Raw genomic sequence first — 21,342 nt, 5'->3', positions numbered from 1 at the left:
AGTCATATGGGTTTCAAACAACGAGTAACATTACAATAATGCTAATATATTTGCAGCCTTTATCTTGGTTAATGTTCATTTCCACATTTCTAGTACATTAAGATGTATAAACTAGTATATTATAAATCAAGAAGTAATGAACAATACTATATTTATAAACCTACATTAACCATAATAAATGCTGTAAAAATGAATTATTTCACGATACCAAAAACATATAAACAAATGGAACTCCATAGCAAAGTGTTACTGGATTTTCTTTTCTTCTGTTTAAGATACATCTGTTTTATCATCTATAACCCATCCAGGGGTGCGTTTCACAAAAGCAACTATTGTCGCAAATTCTGTTGTTACCAAAAGAGTTCAATGGATCTTGTGACCATAGTTAGGTAACAAGACTTTTGGGAAACACGCCTCAGATCATTTAACTTCTCGAACCATCATCATTTTATACTTTTTTCCCCCAACTTCATAAATAAAAAAATAATGCTACTTTAAGCAGCCACACTTTGGGAATTCTCCATCAACATTTAATTAGCTTTTTTTCTGTTCCTTTTTTTTTCTGAAAGAAAACAAAACAAAACTTTAATTCTACAAACTAGCAGACATGGTTGTTTTCATCTCATGATCTCATTAAAGTTCTAAATCAAACTGAAAAAAACCCTAAAATGACTGGAAGCGGTGCACACGACTTCAAAGTCTTGGATGGGGCTTTCGTCATATAATATCCCCGGTACAGGAGAGGAAGGAGGGAGAGAGGGGAGGAAAAGAGGAGGAAGGTTATAGCTTGTCAGGCATCACTTGATCTCCTCATTTCCTCAAGTCTCACGACACACAAAATTTGACAAGATCAGGACTCGGGGGATGTAAACTAGGATACTGTAATCCGTGCTGCAGCGGTCAGTGTGTGTCCACGGACCTCACTGTTTGTCTTTCATCCATCTGTCTTCCTCCCCCCCCCCCCCCAGTGCCGACTGTCCTTCCCAGCACTCTACTGTCCTACTTGGCTGGTAATGGAAGGTTTTGGTGCTGGTATTTTTACTTCTAAAACCTTTGTGTCCTTATAATTGACTAAAAATGAATGCGCCAATTTATAAGTCAGATTTGCGTCGTGTTGGAGTCAGAGGTCGACAGCAGCAGTCTTTGATAATCCACGCTAAGAATTCACCTCAAGGAACACCAAGCAACACAAAAATCTGGGACTGCACTACATTAAAACCCACAGTCATAAATGGAATGAAAAGTAAGATGATCTCTATCTACACTATGGCTGTGTACAGGCAGGGTCCAGCGGTACTGTGCTAGTAATTGTAATGAACTTGGTGAGCATCTACAGAAAGTGTCCGTTGCTTCAGGAGAGTGATGAGAGTGTAGGTGAGTTGAGATGGCCATCAAAAGCCCACCAGTGAATCGAGTTGTGACAGCCGGTCGATATTACTGGAAACGTAAAGTGTAGGAACAATTGAGCTGGAGTTGTTAGGAACAGTGGCGAAATCCTGCAATAGATCTTGAATTCATTTCAATAGTCAACGATGGCATTTATGCTTCTAAAAAAAGTGGGAGTTCATGAAATAAGGGAGATGTGTGCACATCTGTGAAGCATTTATTAAAAAAAAAAAAAAAAACCTCCTATTGTCAGTGTTCTTGCGAACGAGTCCTTTACGTTGAGTCTCGAGTCTCTGGTTTGTGCTTTTTCAGCATGCTTACAGACAAGTGCTGCCTCCTAGTGGCAGACTGTGGAGCAGGTGCGGTGTGTGTTTGGGGTGGGAGGAAAGAGTAACAATGATACACCTCAGATGTTTTGAACTGGCTGAATGCCTGCACGCGCTGACATTATAGGGCCGCGGGACGGATATGTAAAATAAAACACCAGTGAAAGAAACAGTTCAGAATATATATATATATACGTATACATGTATATCTATATATAGAGAGAGCAAGAATAAAGTGATGGTCAGAGACTGGTGCACTGTATTTGGTATTCTGAATTTGGCTGCTGTCAGTTTGCAGGGGTGGGGTGAGGTGGAGGGTAATTGGACATGCAGAGGCCATCCTTTGGCCTTAGCTCCCATAGTGCATGGTGTTGCTGGGGATGGCCATAGGAGATGCCATGGAGATAGCCGGGCCACCCATGGTGAACTGGTTGGTGACTGGGTAATAAGGACCGCTGCTGCTGGGACCCTGCTGGGCAGTTGTAGCCCCTGAGAGGAGATAAGAGCAACATTACATCCTTTGTATTTATGAACATGTGGTTACTACGATGTTAAAGTTAAAAAAGTATGCTTTGTGGGTTTTTCAGCCGTTTTCTTATTTATGTTGTTTTTAAGTTTATCCACAAGGTGGAAACATTCTATTGAGCATGTGCCAGTGTTTACACGTGATCAAATTGAGTATAATTTGAAAAGCTGTGTGTGTATGCTAAGTGTTTGTCTGACAAATAAAGAATACTTTGTGCTTAAGAGATCAAATCAAAGAACAATCACCATTAGTGATGTTCAAAGAATTAATCAACTACTCAGTAGTAGTGTTGTCACGATACCAAAATTATTGTTTCGATACCGATACCTAGTCAAGAATTGCGATTTCGATACTTTGATACTTCGATACTCAATACTTTTCCTGAAAGGAAAAATACACTCAAATATCATTCCTGTGCTTTATTTTAAAACAGGGACAACATTCTAATCATTATAACACACTAATAAATGAACATATAAACAGCATATATATTAAACATGTGAACAAAATATGAAATATCAAAATATAAAAAATAAATTAGAGCAATGACATTCAAGGTAAAGAAAGAATAAATTTAGCAGCATTATCTCAGTTATCATAAGAAACATAAGAGTAATAAAATTATCTTGATTCTGAACTTTGAATAAAAATATGAACAGCGATTATATTAAACAATGTTTCTGAACTCAGAAGATTAAATGTCAAAAGATAAATAATATAAATTTAAGTAATGGCATTCAAGTAAAAAAAAAAAAGCTAATAAAATTTAGCAGCAATATCTCAGATATTGTAACTTATTCTGTTAATTGTGCAACCTTTTCTTTCAGAGGAGAAAACTCAGCCAGTGAGTTTAGTGAGCATCATCTTTTTCTACCAGTCATGGACCGGCGGCCACAGTATCACTTGTGCTAGCACATGCAGCCTGGTGATGCCCCGCTTTTATGAAATTATTTGGCCCGCCCTAGCCCGCAAATAAAGTAACATTTCTTTACCCGCCCCGACCCGCGCATCGGGGACAACACGGAAGATACGTTGCTGCTTAGACCTTCGTATTGTAACCTTATCAAAGAACCTAATAAAATATGAAAATATGTATTCCAAATATTTAATATAGGCTATATGAAATTGCACTAGTGATGGTTCGTCCGTGAACGAATCTTTTAGGTGAACGAATCGTTCTCGTTCAGGTAACCCACTGACTCATATTTCTCGTTCGCTGAAGTTCCTCCCTCCACAGCAGCGCGCGAGTGCGGCGCTATTAGCTGCGCATGCGCAGCTCGGTGAACAGCTCTGTGAACTGTTTCATCCTGTCAAAGAGTTACTCAAGATGTGACAGAGCATGTGATTTGTTGAATGTAGTGAACGAATCCGCCCTTCACTGAACGAGAGATCTTATTCGTGAACTAGTCGAATGAACTGATACATCTCGTTTATGAACGAAATGAATGAGTATACAGGGTCAGTGAGCCAAGCATGTAAATCTCGATCAGCAATCAGCAGATACAAAGCGCAGTTATAGGTGCTGTGCAGATATGCTCGTTTTCATATTTAGCATACAGAATATAACTCCACGTTTAATCCCCAATTAATGTGAATATTATATATGAACTGTCTGACCAAACAATTAAAATGTTAATTATGCAAGAAAACCTCGTGCTTTGTTCATCTGAACAAATTATTTAAACTATTTAATGCGATTATGCACACATTTTAGTAAAGCCAAATCAGTTTAGTAAAGCCACTAATGCAGCCATCTCGCTGTAGTGCTTTTTTGCTGCTTGCGTGAGGAGAAAAAACAGACGTCCATAGGGAGGCACTGGAAGCGTGCGTTGCACACACCAACATAAAATACTTATCTTACAAATCTGGAACGCAGTCATTCTTTGAAGTATCGATACTAATAAATTTAGGATTCGTGACGTTTTTAATTTCTGATAATCGCGATACTTTTGAAGTATCGGTGCACCATGCAACACTACTCAGTAGTCAAAAAATTTGTATAGTTAGCCTGGTTTCAGGTTCACTTCACCCTAAACAGCTTTATGTAAGACTCTTTTAAAACAACTAAATGGAGAGACTGGAAGAGAGCGAAAAAGGTTTGAGGTGGAATCTTTTATTTTATTTTTTACTTAACACATCACCTCAAAAAAACAACACTCATGGTTTGACAATGAATTCAATGAGACGGTTCACACGGTATCAATCTGCAGGCACTCGGCACACACTACCAGTTCTGTAAAGGTGAATCACACCAAACACAAATGCTCAGTGCAACACCATATTAAACACCTTCACACTTTAAAAGTCAAGTCACCTTATATATATATATATATAGTGCTTTTAACAACACCGATTTTGTCAAAGCAACTTTAAGTTATTAAATAGGAAAATAGTGCGTCAATGTAAGATCACAAATGTTCAGTGTTTCCCATACAATGATTTATTTGTGGCAGCCTGCCAAAATATGAAAACTGACTTCCACAAATACATTTCACAAAAGGCATTGAATAAACAGGAGCACGGCACGGTTTAAAATCAAAACGTGGCGTGGTTGATTATATGAATGTATGAATGATTACGGTTTATATATGAATAATTATTTTATGAAGTTACTTTGTCCAAGTAATTTTTTTATGAATGAAAATTTTGTAAAGTGTAGACTGTCAATGTCTGGACAAAAATTATGAGAGAATATGAAAAATATCTTCATTCTATTTTGAAGATGAACATAGGCCTTATTTTTCAATTTGATACAACATGCCGGTGAGGAAATATGAGAGAATCTTAGTTTGTGGGAGGAATATCCATTTATCTGTAAGAGTCCAGGTGAAAACACTAAGAGCAGAGACACTCACCCTGGACGATTCCGGTGCTCATTATCGAACCCATTCTGGAGTGAGTGTGATTCACAATCCCTGTGTTCACTGGAGGGGAAACAAAAAGACAAATATTTTCAATTTACACCAGAACAAAATCTGATATACATATAAAACATGAATATGACAAATCTTAAAGGAGAAAGGTTGTGATATAATCTAAAACTGTAGTACTTGTGTAGAAAACATTTCAATAACAATAGACAATTATTAATTATACTATAAAGGATATTAGAAGAGATATTAAAATAATAAAGTAGTATAGATTTAAAGGGGCCATATCATGCACTTTTTGTCCCTGAGATACAATTAGAAATAGTTTTTTGCACCAAAACACAATTTTTGGCTGCTGCACCCTCAATGCTTCTATATTCAATTACCCTTTTCACATTCACATTAAGTGATACTCTACCACACTATGAGATTTCTGGTCACCCAATAATAATCACTGATGAGTACACATGGAGGATTGTGTTTTCTGATGTCAGAAAATACAGAATGGGCCATTTTAGGAGCTTAGCTTTAATATTTCTATTTGGACTGGGGAGGTGAGGAGTTCTGCAAGTTACAGTATTTTGTCATTATAACATCAAGCTCTTATCTTAAAAGATCAAAATTTGATCATTCATGATGTGGCCCCTTTGAAATTATAATATTTATTTTTTATTTTTTTAGCTTAACCTTCAGTGCTAAAAGGGATAGTGCACCCAAAAAAATGAAACTTCAGTCATTTACTCGCCCTCCTGATGTTCTAAATTTGTATGATTTCCATTCATCTTTGAAACACAGATGAAGATATTATTCTCGCATAATTTTGTCTATTCGTTGAATCATCAAAGTTGGTTGTGTGGCTTTTCAAAGTACAAAAAGACTTCTTAAAAGTAGTCCATATGAAACAAGTAATCCATACCAATCTTCCATATGAAGACCCAATCACTTTACATGAAAGAGATTTGGAAATACATGAGCGATTAAATGATGATACAATTCTCATTTATGGGTGAACAACAGTTAAAAAAAAAAAACCCACCACTCCTCATATGTGTGTGTGTATGTGTGAGTGTGTGTGTAAATATCCATACGTGCATGCGTGTCTGTACCAATGGGGATGAGATTGTTGTGGGACACTGTAGTCCCACTGCCGCCAATGACGGTGCTGAGATCATAGGCTGTAGGCATCCCTGGCAAACACAGAGAGTTCAGTATTAGTGACATCACTCCAGTATTGCAAAAGCAGCCGGATGGGAGGAACGTCAGCTGATATATATCTAAAAAGAGGAATGATTTTATAAGAGTCTTCCTGCTGAAGTACCCGACACAGCCATGCCTTGGCTCATGCTGTAGGTTCCCCCAGTGTTCCACATATTCTCTGAGGGAGAGGAATAGTGTGAACCTGGAGGTGGGGTGGGTGTTGTGCCCGTGTACCTGCAGAACACAGCATAGCATAATCAACACGCCATTCAGACATTCTTTATTGGTTTTCAAAGCAATGTATCCTCTCACCGGAAGAATGGGTTCTTGAGATCAAGTAGATTACTGGACTTGGAGCCCGTCTGGTCTACTTGAGCAACAATACTAATGTCATAGCTTTGTCTGTGAGAGGAAGTGGAAACAAATGAGACCACATGACAAAATGCGAAACTGCCTGAGTGTTAAACACAAAGCATTGTGGTTGCTCACCTCTTGTTGGCGATTAAAAGTGCAGTGCCTGACATCGTGTCCCCTGCCTTGGCAAAGAGAGGTGACTGCAGCAGACAGCGCACCTGGTACCAGTGAGTGAGGGGTTCTGTGGGGGCCGTAGAGAGCCACACTGTCATCCTGTTCAGAGAGACATCACACAAGAGCATATCGGTCAAAATTTTCAGATTGCAAAATAGTTCACTTATATCCACGTTTTTTAAATCGTGACCATATTCCCATATATTGAAAACCGTTATAATCAAAAGGAAATGAATATAAATGATCACACATCTACTCGAGGAATGACTACATTTGAACTGATATATGCTTATAGTCCAGACATACCAATTCTTTAGGAGTCATCATTTAAGAATCACAAAGTATTTTTAAAATCTGACAAAATATGCATAAAAAAAAATGATGGTAACTTGGTTTATTTCAGTGGTCCACAAAAATGAGGGACAAAAGTTACACATCACCACACTAAACAAACTAAAAAAAAAAAAAAAACGAACTCCCAAAACAAACTGACAGTCATCTTATAATTTGCATTGCGACAAAATTATTATTGACAAAAAAAAAAAAAAAATATTGAAATACATTATTTTCAAAATATAGACTGAAATGGACCACAATCAGATCCGAGCACACCAGTGTGAATGCAAAGAGAACCTGATTTCTTTCACTTGTTTCATGTTTTGGTCAATTTAACGTGGTCTGAATTTGATGATAATAATAATAATAATAATAATAATATAAAAGTGAAGTGTGGCCAAGTATGGTGTCCCATACTCAGAATTTGTGCTCTGCATTTAACCCATCCAAGTGCGCGCACACACACACACACACACACACACACACGGAGCAGTGGGCAGCCATATTGCTGTGGTGCCCCCTAGGAGCAGTTGGGGGTTTGGAGCCTTGCTAAATGGCCTCACTTGGGGTCGGGTTCATTTGAATTTGATCAATTCCGATTTCAATTCTGTTTCTTTTCCATTCCAAAGTGATTAAATAATGATATCAAACATTTACCCTGTGTCTCTTTTTTTGCAAACCATTTATTGGAGCTGAATACAATGAACACAAATCAACAGGCTACATAAAAACTACTCTTTAGGAGCTGTCTGTGTGCAAAATAGAAGCAACATTGTCTTCATTTGAAGTGTCAAATTATCTTCAAAAGGTGATTTATTCTATTTTAAAACGCTACCATACACATCGTATACAGTTTATATCTGAAATATAAACTTATCAAATTCTTCTGTGATTTGCATGTTTGTTACAGAAAAATTATCTGAAAAGACTGAAAAGCGGTTTTATTCATGACAGACAGCTGCTCTCTTTTTATTCTCAATGTAAGCGTGAACGCAAATTTAAATGTTCAAATCACACTGGTGAGATCGTATTGTGTTCGCGATCTTTAATGATCTATTAAATTAAAGTGCTTTCTCGTGTTGGTGGTGACACCTCTCTTGCAACATGTTAAGCTATCACAGATATTATACTTAGCTTTTTTTTTGGCTTCTGATTGCAAATGTAGCCAAACTTTGGAGCACTTAGATTAATGAGCAAGGTCCTGGCAGATCAGTAGGTCTGGTCCTCACAGATGAAAAAAAACAAAAAAAAACAGCGCATAGGAATCGATAGGCAGAAATGTTAATTTGACAACAAGTATCTGATTTTCAATTCCCAGCCCTACTCAGTTTTGTTACTGAAGGTGGAGGAGGGCCCTGGTTATTCACTCCCCCCACTGACAATTCCTGCCAGACCCGAGACTCGAACCCACAACCTTCGGGTTACAAGTCTGACTCTAACCATAAGGCATTCAAATGGCTCAACATACATATATATATATATATATATATATAAAAACCCAAGATCGATCTGATCCAAGCACACCAGTGACAGAGTGAAAGCACAAAAAACCTCAGGTTACTGGCATAACCTCGTTTTCCTGAGAAGGGAACATGATGTTGTTGGGGGAAAAACCTTTCTCCTCAAAAACTGAAGCCTTATTCGCATCGCAATAGCCAACGGCAGGTGGCGGGAAAGCGCCCTATATAAATCGGCATTTCATCAGAATCACAAAGCATAGAAAACCAGTTTCTATCACTTCACATCCATTTTAAATGGTCTGAATTTGGTTCTGTGAGAGAGGACTCAAGTGTGAAAACACTGTGAATAGAATATGTTGGAACTTACACTGATCCAATGAATGCGACATCAAACCAGAAAGCCAGCCCATGAACAAGCCCTGAATGCATCATGTGGAATTTGAAGGGGATTTCTATCCTGGAACAAGAAAAGGATATATAAAAACGTGACAAACTGACAGACTTCTATTTGTACTTTTCCCATATATCAAAAGAATTTAAACAATACAATTATACATTTAGTGATCTCATACTTGTAAAGATCCTCTTCTTTAGCATCTAAAAAGTTCACTGTATATTTCACAGATTTGGCCATCAGGATCCTGATATCAAAAGTGTCCTGAAAGAAATGACAGAATAAATTAGAAAAGGCAGGTATCTGCATGTGGAGGAGGAGGAGGAAGCAGTTTGAATAAAACAAACTGACATGCTGTGAGGCCTCTTGTCAAGGAATGAGCCACAGTTAATCAGACTCAGTCCTAGCTCAGAGGGCTCTCCCGCCTCGGCCTGAACTCTGAAGGGTGCTACAACAGCACCCTCTGGAGCCAGACCACAGCAGGTCACTGTCCCAGCAGTGTAACACCATTACAGGCAATGGATATGCCTAAACAGCTGACTACTGCTGGACATAAACCCAACACACACACACACACACACACAGAGACAGACTGTAAACTACAATTATGATGTCTGGAAATCTGTGGACTGAAAATTAAGCACATAATCCACAACTTAATTAACTTCTCAAGTGGAAAAAGTAGCTCTGACGGACTACACACATACTTCAGTGAACTTTCCAAGCTGTGGCTAACTCTAAAAAGCTATTTTAGAGTTAGTATTTATGAATGAACATGCACACAGCCAATTCAACCAGTCATTCCCTCCCATTTCTCACCACAATCGGCTGTCTGAAGTATTCATCTACTGCAGCTCCTCTCAGCGCAGACAGATCCACCCCATGGAAAGATGGCTGGTACCTGAAAAAAGAAAAACACAAAAGAATGATCCAGAGTTATGCCTTAGTCTCAAAGTGTGAATAAACAGACAGTAATTTAAGGCGGTAGCAGATGACTATTATTTGACACCTGCATCTGTACTCTCCCCCCACCCAATGTCCTTATTCTCATTTGAGAAAACACACCAGAAATTGGCCTTTGTAAACTGCTCCATGTAAAGCTGCTCATCTGTGAAAGGGGCGAGGTGCACGTCTCCAATGGTGGGAAACATTTTGCCTGTAAAGAGAACAGAGGTGTGTTCTGTACAAATATTGATACAATGCTGAAATGTTTTTCTCACAATTATTAGCACCCAATTATTGCAACGCCCTTTTCCCAAGATAACAGCTCTTCAATTTCTCCTGTACTGCCTGATGAGTTTGGAAAACACCTGACAAGAGATCAGGGACCATTCCTTCATCCAGAATCTCTCCAGAGCCATCTCCATGTTGGTGCTTCTCTTCAGTTCACCACACTTATTTTCTATAGGGTTCAGGTCAGAGGACTGGGACGGCTATGGCAGAAGCTTCATTTTGTGCTCAGTGACACATTTTTGTGTTGATTTTAATGTTTGTTTTGGATCATTGTCCTCATGGAAGATCTAACCACAGCCCACTGTAAGATTTCTAACTGAGGCAGACAGGTTTATATATCTGTTGGTATTTGATAGAATTCATGATGCCATGTTACTGAACAAGATGACCAGGACCTCCAGCAGACAAACAGGCCCACGACATTAAAGATGGAAGTCAAGGATGGACAATCTCATGCTCCTAGTCACCATGGTGTGCACATTTTGTTTTTATTATGAATGGGAATATACTTCAGAGATATTTTACTCTGAAGAATTTCTAGGGGTGCCAATAATTGTGGTCAACGTGTATTAGAGAAAACCATTTATTTCATAATATGAGTTTCCATTCACTTTCAATTGTTTTACTTCAAGTAAAGGTTAGAATTTTGTTAATTTTCTGAATGAATGTCCAAAAAGATAAACAATGCAGATTTATTTTCATAGCCATCTTTGCTCATATTTACCTAGGGTGCCAATTTTAATGGAAGGCACTGTATGTCAACCTGCCTTTGTTTAGTTATTTTTATTGAAACAAACTTTTTACCGTTGGGCTTGAGGAACTTCTTGGCATGCAGATAGCTCTCCAGCATCCTTTCGTTGAACAGCATGTAGCCCATGGGTTCAGAGATAATTATGTCCACTTGCTCGGGTAGGGACACTTCCTCCACTTTACCAGGAATCACCAGAACACGTTCTGACAGCCTGTTACTGTTCACAAGAACCTGTGGACACACAATTATTAGCATTACTACTATTTAGCATGACTTCCAATTAGCTAATGCCAAAAGCCATCTTTTTATGAAATTCTGAATTTGGTACAAAACCAGCTTCTTGGTATCAATACTAAATCTTGACTGTCAAGCATTCATGTCCTTTTAAAGGAGAGGAATAAAAAATTCTCCAGAAAAGATTACGATATTTTAATATGATATAATAAAACTTTCAATTACATAATCATCCATTTTTGGTACAGATATCCCACATCACTCAATTACCTGCATATTTATAAATGATTAAATGGGACTACACATGTGAAATATACACTAGCATTCAAAAGTTTGATCAATATTAGGCAGCATAACGGTTTTCAACATTGATGATTATAAGAAAAGCTACAAATGATCATATTAGAATGATTTCTGAAGGATCGTGTGACACTGAAGCCTGCAGTAATCATGCTGAAAAATCAGCTGTCATCACAGAAATTACATTTCAAAATATCCAAGACATTTAAATTGTAATAAAATTTAACAATTTTGCAGTTTACCTGTTTGTTTGATCAAATAAATGCAGCCTTGGTGAGCAGAAGAGATGTCTTTCAAAAACATTTTCAATCTTTTTGATCCAAGATCTCTCAGCAATAGTGCATGTTAGTGATCGAGGAATATGTCATACCTCTGCATGTTGAGCCATGGTACTGGCCTCCACAGCATAAACTTTACGGGCACCAGCCTGAGCTGCGAAAAATGACAGAATCCCAGAGCCACAACCTACATCCAGAACCACCTGAACCACAGAAAAAGGAAGGACAGGGAAGAATGAGAACAAGAATCGGACATGATTTGACACAACCTGGTCCAAACTACAGGTTTAATTTAGAGAAACATTCACAAGGAATAGCCGTTTTAAATGAAGTGGACTCAAACATCCATTTTCACCTAGTTGTAATAAGTCAACTGTTCATTTTGGTCTGGACAACATCAAAGCTAAAAGTCAAGGACACAATAGCCAAAATCCCTGACTAATGAGTTTTTTTTTTTTATGGAGAACAAGAAATGCTACAATAAGCACAGTGAAAGCCATTCTGAAACTACTCAACTCTATGCTGTCTACAAGCATGCAACCTACAATCTATACAGTAACAGATGTATCAACAGAAGAAAATAACAGTACTTTATCTTTGAAGTCAGTATGATTCTGAAGGATGGCCCGTTGATATGTTCCAGTTCGCACATAATCCTGCATCATATTTTGTTGCTGAGAGAGGTAGCCATAAAACTGAAGAAGAAGAAAAAACGGGAGGACATTCATATTACACTTCTATTGCTGCTACAAATCAAATTTCTCCATCAGAAATAAATGCTAGCCTGGATACATTTTAAAACTTATTTAAAAATACCTCTTGAGGTTGTAAACCAGGAATAAATTTGGTTCAACTGCACAAATGACAATGTGTTTTGTCTATTCATGTTAATTAGAAGCCAAACACACCTGGAAATACTGTACAGCTGAGGACTCCTCCGTCCTCTCACTGAAGACCGAGTGTTCACCCCCATGTCCACGACAGTTCTTCAGGAGGTTATAGAACGACGAGAAATCTGCCAAACACAACACCACGGATTACATCAAGAGAGAAAGCTTCACAGCACCATCTCTTCATTCAGGTTTGCCCACAATCATTTCATTTAAAAGTTTGTACACAATGAGGGACTGCAGCTGTGCTTATCTGAATGTTTGTTTGTGGTTAATGGCATGCCAGCTAACAAGGCTTTAGCAGTGGCGAAAAAATGGGAAAAAGTTAGGTTTATCTTTGATTAAAATTCTAAAACTAAAACTTGTTTCACTTCATTTTCCTAAGAGTCAACTGAAAAGTGGGAAGTGTGAAACTGAAAAGAGTCCTAATGGAGTCAAAATATGCTTCGCTTGTCTCTCAATGAACTGCTAAATTACCGTAAAAGCCTGATGTACTTGTAAAAGGTGGTGAGTTTTACCTGCTGGAGATGCAAACTGCAGGAGGACACTGTTACAGCCCAGAGTAATGATGAAGGACTGCTTCCCAACCCGACTGCATTCTGTCTCTCGTGATACTGAACACTTAAAGACACACGTCTCTTCATCTGTGGAGGAAAGCAAATGCATGGAGGTAAATATGCCTTACCCGAAACAGATCAGTGTTCTGATATTATCTCATTGTTTACAATTTTCATGAAAATAAAAAACTAAATTAATTACTTTTGAATAATGTTTCAACAGTTTTTGTCCATACAATGGAAATAAGTCGTTTCCAAAACAACACTGGACCCCGTTGACTTGCATTTTATGTACAAAAAATACACTCTCTTTGTAAACATTTGTGCACAACAGAAAAACAAAAAAGCATACAGGTTTGGAACGACATGAGGTACTGTTAGTGATAACAAAATTGTCATTTTTATGTGAACTATTGCATTACAATGGGACAGAAGAAATTAACAAATTATGCTCGGTCCTTAAAAGGTTACTACCACCTAAACAAAGATCAAGCAAATCAAACTAAACCAGACCGGTTCAAAGACATTAACTTGGCCTTCTAACCACTGCAAAAGTAAGCTGTGATGCCAGGATGAGGGATTGTGTCATTTATTTGCCCAGCTGTTGTAGGATTAGGTCAAGCTTTCCATAGACAGATTAGGCTCGTATTCATTTATATAATTGATCTGAAAAAAAGTACAGTCTCTACAGCAGCTCAAGAAAACACCTCTTAAACAGAGGGCAGGGGAATAAGGCCATGGAAATCTGAGCTTTAGAGTGACGCTTGAATGGCTGTCGAAAAAAAAAAAAAAAAATGTTGGTAGTCCAACATTTAGGTGTCCTTGAGCAAGGCACTGAACCCCCAACTGCTGCCCGGGCATCGCAGCATAAATGGCTGGCCACTGCTCCGGGTGTGTGTTCACGGTGTGTGTGTGCACTTTGGATGGGTTAAATGCAGAGCACGAATGAGTATGGGTCACCATACTTGGCTGTATGTCACATCACTTCACTTTAGAGGCAGGCTGCAAAAGGGAGTCAAGCCCATAGACTCCCCATGTTAAACTTTACAGCAGAAAAAAAACATGTTTACAGCCTGGTTCAATAAATAATTTTGATCTATATAGCTAATTTAGCCCTTCATGACAACTGTTAGGGGGGTGAATTTTTTTTTTTTATAACTCACCCGTTTACATTATATTAAGCCTTAAAGTTCTGCATAATTAAGGGCGTGGCCACTAGAGTGACAGGAAGATTGCAGCTGCTGTCACCGCCCTCCTGCTAGGTGGGCGTGGCTTCAGCAACCAGCTCCCGCCTTTTTGCCCGCTTTCAATTATCTAGAGCCCCTTTCACACTATGGAAGCATATGGGTAGCAATATTCAATTTGGGATGTAATATGCAAAATGACAATGCAATATGTAAAATGACAATGCATTTCTGTGTTTACATTTTAACGTTTGGTGCAAAATGAAAATTAAATTACATAATTTTCATTTGCCATTTTATACACCAGTTTTAATATGTAAAATGAATACTAATTTTAACGCTTTATAAGTTGCAAAATTAAAATCAAAATGTATTACAGAAATGATTAGATATGTCTAACATGTTCAAGCAAAAACTGTGGCAAAATGATCATTTAAATGCTATTTTTCTTAAATGCATTAACACTCACAGTCAAGACACTTACGATTGCATTTTCATTCAATGTCCCACAATGAATGTAGCAAAATTCAATGTGCACATTGAAAATGCATTCCGAGCCGATCACGTGTCCGCCCCCTCCCGCCATGTCAATCACTGCGTGAACAAGCCGGGGCTTGCAGAAGGTCAAGAGACTCAAGACTCAAGAAGAGGATTAAAGTGAGAGAACATGGACAAGACAGTTGGCCCGTGTACGTTTTGATAATTTTGGTTTATGGCTTCAATATTTCATTCGCACTTGTGGGCGGCGCTGAAAGTCGTGGCCTAATGGTTAGAGAGTCGGACTCCCAATCGAAGGGTTGTGAGTTCGAGTCTCGGGCCGGCAGGAATTGTAGGTGTGGGGAGTGCATGTACAGTGCTCTCTCCACCCTCAATACCACGACTTAGGTGCCCTTGAGCAAGGCATCGAACCCCCAACTGCTCCTCGGGTGCCGCAGCATAAATGGCTGCCCACTGCTCCGGGTGTGTGTTCACAGTGTGTGTGTGTTCAATGCTCTGTGTGTGTGCACTTCGGATGGGTTAAATGCAGAGCACGAATTCTGAGTATGGGTCACCATACTTGGCTGAATGTCACGTCACTTTCACTTTTAAACGCTGCTTTCATCTGATTGGTCGAATCGCTCCACCTTCAGCTCGGTCTTTTCATTCTTTCAGGCAGAATAACAGTCAGTGTGAGTGAAGCACTGTAATGTCGGAAAATACACTCACTGTTAATTAGCATAATATTTGAATCAGATGTAGCTGGGCATATAATTCGTGCTGCTGAGACCTGCAAATTATTTCTAGGTTGTAGTATTGTATGAATATTGTCCCACTGATAAATACAGTGCAAATAGTTCTGTCTCCTTGGATAACAGTGAAGTGGAAATAAATATAGTTAAATTTATGAAATAAAATTAAATGGGATTTTTTGGGAAGGTAAGTCTGGCCAGTTAAATTAAATTATTTCTAGGTTATAGTATTGTATAAATATTGTCCCACTGATAAAAACAGTGCAAATAGTTCTGTCTCCTTGGATAACAGTGAAGTGGAAATAAATATAGTTAAATTTATGAAATAAAATTAAATAGGATTTTTTGGGAAGGTAAGTCTGGCCAGTTATACAGCAACACGAGTCAGACGAGTCTGAAGATCTGAGCTGAATTTGGTGAAACATTAAAGTTCTAGTCTGTGTCAATTAGTCTCATAATAAATAATAATAATAATGTTACCCGTATTTTTCGGTATAAGTTGCATCAGTCCAAAAATACACCATGACGAGGAAAAAAACATATACAAGTTGCACTGGACTATAGGTCGCATTTATTCAGAACCAAGAGAAAACATTACCGTCTACAGCCGTGAGAGGGCGTTCTGGGGTAGGCTACAGGAGCACTGAGCAGCATAGAGCTAATTTTTCTATTTTTATTTAGAAATGTAACTATATTAATTTTTACAATTATTTATTAATGTCACACACACACATACCTAGTGGCTTATGACTTAAAAGATGACTGGTAAATGTTACAGACATGGAACTGTTCAGTCTATTATTGATTTTTATTTCCACTTCACTTTTATCCAAAGAGAGAAAACTATTTGCACTGTATTTATCAGTGGGACAATATTCATACAATACTACAACCTAGAAATAATTTGCAGGTCTCAACAGCACGAATTATGTGCCCAGCTACATCTGATTCAAATATTATGCTAATTAACAGTGACCGGTGGTTTCAGACATTATGTACAGTGTCACACTCGCACTGACTCTTATTCTGCCTGAAAGAATGAAAAGACTGAGCTGAAGGTGGAGCGATTCGACCAATCAGATGAAAGCAGCGTTTCAGCGCCGCCCACAAGTGTGAATGAAATATTGAAGCCATAAACCGAAATTATCAATACGTACACGGACCAACTGTCTTGTCCATCCTCTTCTTGAGTCTTGGGTCTCTTGACCTTCTGCAAGCCCCGCCTTGTTCACGCAGTGATTGACATGGCGGGAGGGGGCGGAGGTGTGATCGGCTCGGAATGCATTTTCAATGTGCACATTGAATTTTGCTACATTCATTGCGGGACATCGAATGAAAATGCAATCGTAAGTGTCTTGACTGGGAGTGTTAATGCATTTAAGAAAAATAGCATTTAAATGATCATTTTGCCACAGTTTTTGCTTGAACATGTTAGACATATCTAATCATTTCTGTAATACATTTTCATTTTGCAACTTATAAAGCACTAAAATTATTATTCATTTTACATATTAAAACTGGTGCATGAAATGGCAAATGTAAATTATGTAATTTAATTTTCATTTTGCACCAAACGTTGCACAAATGTATTGGAAAATGTAAATACAGAAATGCATTGTCATTTTACATATTGCATTGTCATTTTGCATATTACATCCCAAATTGAATATTGCTACCCATATGCTTCCATATCACACTGCACGTCGGACCCGGCATATTGCCGGAACATTGCCGGGTCGCCCTCTGTGTGAAAGCAACCACGTCCCGGGATTGATTCCGGCATTGAACCCGGATCGGGGTCCTAGTAACATTGCCGGGTTCAACCCGGGACGAGTGCTGTGTGAACAAAAGCCAGATCTAATGCCGTGTCGAAGTGATGACGCACGTTATCGCGCAACTCTTTTACCGGCTGTTTTGAAGGAAGATCCACGTTCGCGACGAAAAAATATGTGCAAACTGTAATGAAGCAGAGATCAGTTTGTTCCTCACTTTCTGCACTGACGCCGAGATCGGTCGCTTGCTTCAGTGAAAGTATAGCATGCCTAAAGTTTTCGACTCGTACATTACACGTCACGCCCTGATGTCACGTGTCGTTACGGGATCTTTACGGGTTGTGTGTGAAAGCACGCACATATCCCGGGTAATCACTGGCAGTGTGAAAGTGCAAAATCTAGGGACCCGGGAACAATTGCCGGAACACTTTACCCGTGTGTTTGTCGGAATGGCAGTGTGAAAGGGGTTTAGGAGTGATGCGAGGTGACGCTCTGCCCAGTTTGAGCTTCAAAAACACTCTTCAGGTAACTACGGGTGACTTCACGGACACTGCTTCCATGTTTTTATACACTCTATGCTTAAACCCCAGCTTATTTCATGACAGTATGCGAGCACACAACCAGACCCACCTGAGCAGCAGATATTCTTTTAGATGCTTTGTTTACCTTGCTGTGTCGAGGGAGTGCAGGAGCGAGTACTGAAAACACGGAATAGAGTTTCATTCATATGGACTCTGAATGAGCCAAGTGGAATGGGTTTGAGGAAGCAGTAGCGTGGAAGTCAAGGCTGTAGCTGAAACGTGGAATGAAGTTTAATTTATTAGGGCAGGGGTTCTCAAACCTCTCCATGAAGTACACCCAGCACTGCACGTTTTGGGTGTCTCCCAATATCTGACACACCCACTTCAGGTCTTGCAGTCTCCTCTAATGAGCTGATAAGTTGAATCAGTTGTGGTAATTGAGGGACACGTGCTGCACTGCAGGTACTCCTGGGGTACTCCAGGAGAGGTTTGAGAAGAACCACTGTATTATTAGGGCATTTCTCAAGTGGAATGGATTTGACTGATGGTGATCTGAAAAGTGAACCGACATATGTGCTGAATTAGAGCTGGTAAAAGTGAGTGGGTCCAATTTCACTGGTCTTAAAATGTGGGTGGGTCTTGTTCTACCCACATATGGGTTCCGATGCCCATGGATGTTCATAACTGAAGGTTTTGCTCATTGGACTCCTAAAACATCCTAAAAGACTAAACAACTGTTTCTAACAAGTAAAAGAGACAATGGGCTTACCACACTGAAAGCAATGTTTCCTTCAAGGTAAACATGTTGCGTTTTTTTTACTGGCTAACATACAGTATTAATAGTACTAATTTATTTGGCCAACCCATACTCATTTTTTATGATGAATTTCACATGCGGATACATACTTGTTTACTTTTTTTTGTAAAGCAGTGTAGACATGCAGTACATACAGTAAAGACTAAAGTTATTATTATTATTACTATTACTGCAATCCTTAGCAACCTCGTCAACTTCACAACAAGGTCAGTAATATGACGTCAACAATGCTGGACACATAAGGGGGCGACCCGCTCCATGTAGATTTAAACAGACTGGTACTATTTTTTTATTCATTTAATACAAAGTATAAATAGTTTTAATATTTTCATAGTGTTAATTTATTTTTAAAAAGCAGAACTAACTTTAACACCTTTGCTAGCTCTTGAGGTTTACACAATATTTAGGAGCAGGCTCTCGCATTAAAACGAGAAAAAATATCACTCCCAAACTAATATGAATTACACTTTATAAACTTCGGATTTCGACGAAAAAACATAGTAAATAATGTGGCATTTGGGACTCGAGCAGTAATAACTAATCAAAAAAAAATCTATGCCATTTGGGTTGCGCATCTGTTTCAGTAAGACATCCATCTCATGCACGGGACACGGCAGCATGAGCTCCAAACAAAAGCCCCGAGCGCTGAATGAACAGGCGGGACACTGGAGAAAAGGAGGCGGGGGACCCGCTATTGTTCCCCGCAGAACAAAGATGAATGTCCAAACGGTGCTGCCACAAGAAACCTCTGCGTAGTTCCACTTAACTTCAGCAATGCTTTCTGGACTTTGAGAAAAATAAACCGGGCTTCTGATGGTAAAGTACAGCATAGTGAAAGTAGAGAGGTGGCGCAGAACTGCGCAATCAATCAACTGAGCTCAGCATCCATTCAGCCCATCAACCAACAGGGTTAAAACCATATTAACAGACAATTCAAATGTTTACGCCAATAAAACCCAGTGCAAAACAAAGACTTTTCTAGAACACTTTCTGAAGCACAATAGTATGACTGAAGGTTCAGACTGCGGCTAACTTTACAGGCGCCAATCCACATTATCCAAAGCCCTTCCTCGAGGTCCTGCTAAAAGTCTGGAGTAAAGCCTTAAAGAAACCTCATGCATTCGAAGACATGCACGTATATTTCTATCTGTAGATACACAGTCAGTGGAATGACTGGACTGGAATGTCTTGCCTTATTCCATGGGTATTAACTAACTAGAACACAATACGATGTGTTTACGGGTGCTAACATGCTACGATCAACGTGGTGTGTGGCATGCGTGTTGAACCCAAACCCATGGCTCCAGAAATTGTACATCTATTAAAAAGCATGCAGGGGTGACTGGGGCACATTTGAGCTCATAACTGAAAAGACGCCGGTGTTCCGGTGATCAGACGGCGCAGCAGACGCACATGCCGCACACACACCACTCTCATCAGGCTAAGCTAGGATACACCGCTCCACTGAGGCCGGATTCAACGTGTTTAAAAGCCAGCGTCTACTCACTGTTCGAGAGGCTAATGAGAGCCACGTCCTGGTTGATTTTGATTTCTAGTCGCAGAGGCTGCTGCTCTGAATGCCTCTGTATGTCTCCGTTGGCGTCTCCGATGGAGAGCAGGCGCACGCCTGAGAACACGGACACCGCCATCTTCGATCTGGGGAGAGTGAGACAGAGACGGGCAGCGGTTCACATCTCCTGGAGTCAGTGCTCAAGATAGGCCTGACTTACTACTGCCTCCACGTGGACACTTCTGCTTTTTTCAGCTCTCATTCAATTTAAAGACATGATATGGGCTACAAAGAAAAAGCAGGTGTAACTTGAGTACATTTACTAATAAATACATTAAATGCGTGGGTTGAAAACTTTATTGTACAGTAGGCTGTGAAGAAGAAAAGACACCACAGGTGAACAAGGCATATTAGACATCACAATATACTTCCCGTACGGTGTACATTTTAGGACATCAATCACATAAAGTAAGACAAGTTTTCTGAATTGCTCTTTAAATATTTAAGTTGTTTTCTAATTAAATGTAGCCAACATTAATTTCCAAAAAAAAAAAAAAATCAGAACAGAAATCTGAATATTGGATAAAGCCAGGTTCAAAATTCGTCTTTCATTTTGTTTACATATTAAGAAATACGTTTTTTTATTTTTTATAATACCTTTAAAAAATGAATCTGAATTGTTTTATAAATCAAGTGAATAATGTATGAACAAATTCATATGTAAAAACCTTATAAGAATATAGATAGAAATAAAACGTGAAAGTTTTACACTTTAAAGTGGAGATATTTAGTTTTTAATAGTATTTTGAAATAGATATATATGTTCTTATTATAATTTGTTCTTAATGTTCATGTTCATAATTGTAAAGTTTGAGTTTTTCCAGTTCAACTTAAACTTTATTTTTTCATCTATTTGTATTTTTTTCTTTAGGCTTTATTTCAATTAACAATATATATATATATATATATATATAGTTTTAGCATTGATTAACAATAATAACCCTGTTACATAGTATTTTCCAGCATAATAGTTGCTCTTATTG

The 21,342-nt window shown here is 38.7% G+C and overlaps 1 protein-coding gene and 1 non-coding gene across 5 annotated transcripts; both read right to left on the bottom strand.

Moving 5' to 3' along the window:
- Window positions 1-1,311: 1,311 nt before the first annotated feature.
- LOC132149242 (histone-arginine methyltransferase CARM1) lies at window positions 1,312-20,520 on the bottom strand. Of its 4 annotated transcripts, none has more exons than XM_059558305.1 (16): window positions 20,297-20,520; window positions 13,228-13,353; window positions 12,728-12,834; window positions 12,410-12,514; window positions 11,912-12,022; window positions 11,061-11,238; window positions 10,089-10,179; window positions 9,843-9,924; window positions 9,202-9,287; window positions 8,997-9,086; window positions 6,795-6,932; window positions 6,618-6,707; window positions 6,427-6,539; window positions 6,215-6,295; window positions 5,094-5,162; window positions 1,312-2,201 (listed from the first exon to the last, which is right to left on the bottom strand). In XM_059558305.1, exons 1-16 carry the CDS (start codon window positions 20,436-20,438, stop codon window positions 2,062-2,064), a joined length of 1,749 nt encoding a protein of 582 aa, XP_059414288.1. In that variant the 5' UTR covers window positions 20,439-20,520; the 3' UTR covers window positions 1,312-2,061. The 4 variants fall into 4 exon arrangements, with proteins under 4 accessions (XP_059414288.1, XP_059414287.1, XP_059414289.1 ...); XM_059558304.1 differs by having other exon boundaries at window positions 6,197-6,295; window positions 6,442-6,539; XM_059558306.1 differs by having other exon boundaries at window positions 6,442-6,539.
- On the bottom strand, window positions 9,377-9,574 carry LOC132150843 (small nucleolar RNA SNORA74). Its single transcript, XR_009436021.1, has one exon. It is a non-coding gene; the product is annotated as a small nucleolar RNA SNORA74 (small nucleolar RNA).
- Window positions 20,521-21,342: the final 822 nt, after the last annotated feature.

This window comes from Carassius carassius, chromosome 9, assembly GCF_963082965.1.
Source record: "Carassius carassius chromosome 9, fCarCar2.1, whole genome shotgun sequence".
Taxonomy (NCBI): domain Eukaryota; kingdom Metazoa; phylum Chordata; class Actinopteri; order Cypriniformes; family Cyprinidae; genus Carassius; species Carassius carassius.
This window is presented reverse-complemented; position numbering and strand designations above follow the sequence as displayed.

What these genes read in the sequence shown, in the direction of transcription:
- LOC132149242 (XM_059558303.1), bottom strand. Translation starts at nt 20,438, where the DNA reads ATGGCGGTGTCCGTGTTCTCAGGCGTGCGCCTGCTCTCCATCGGAGAC. An exon ending in GCAGTTTGCATCTCCAGCAG is followed by an intron (nt 12,835 to 13,227) that starts GTAAAACTCACC and finishes TGTGTTTGGCAG; the next exon opens with ATTTCTCGTCGTTCTATAAC. An exon ending in TTTACAAAGGCCAATTTCTG is followed by an intron (nt 9,925 to 10,088) that starts GTGTGTTTTCTC and finishes TTCTTTTTTCAG; the next exon opens with GTACCAGCCATCTTTCCATG.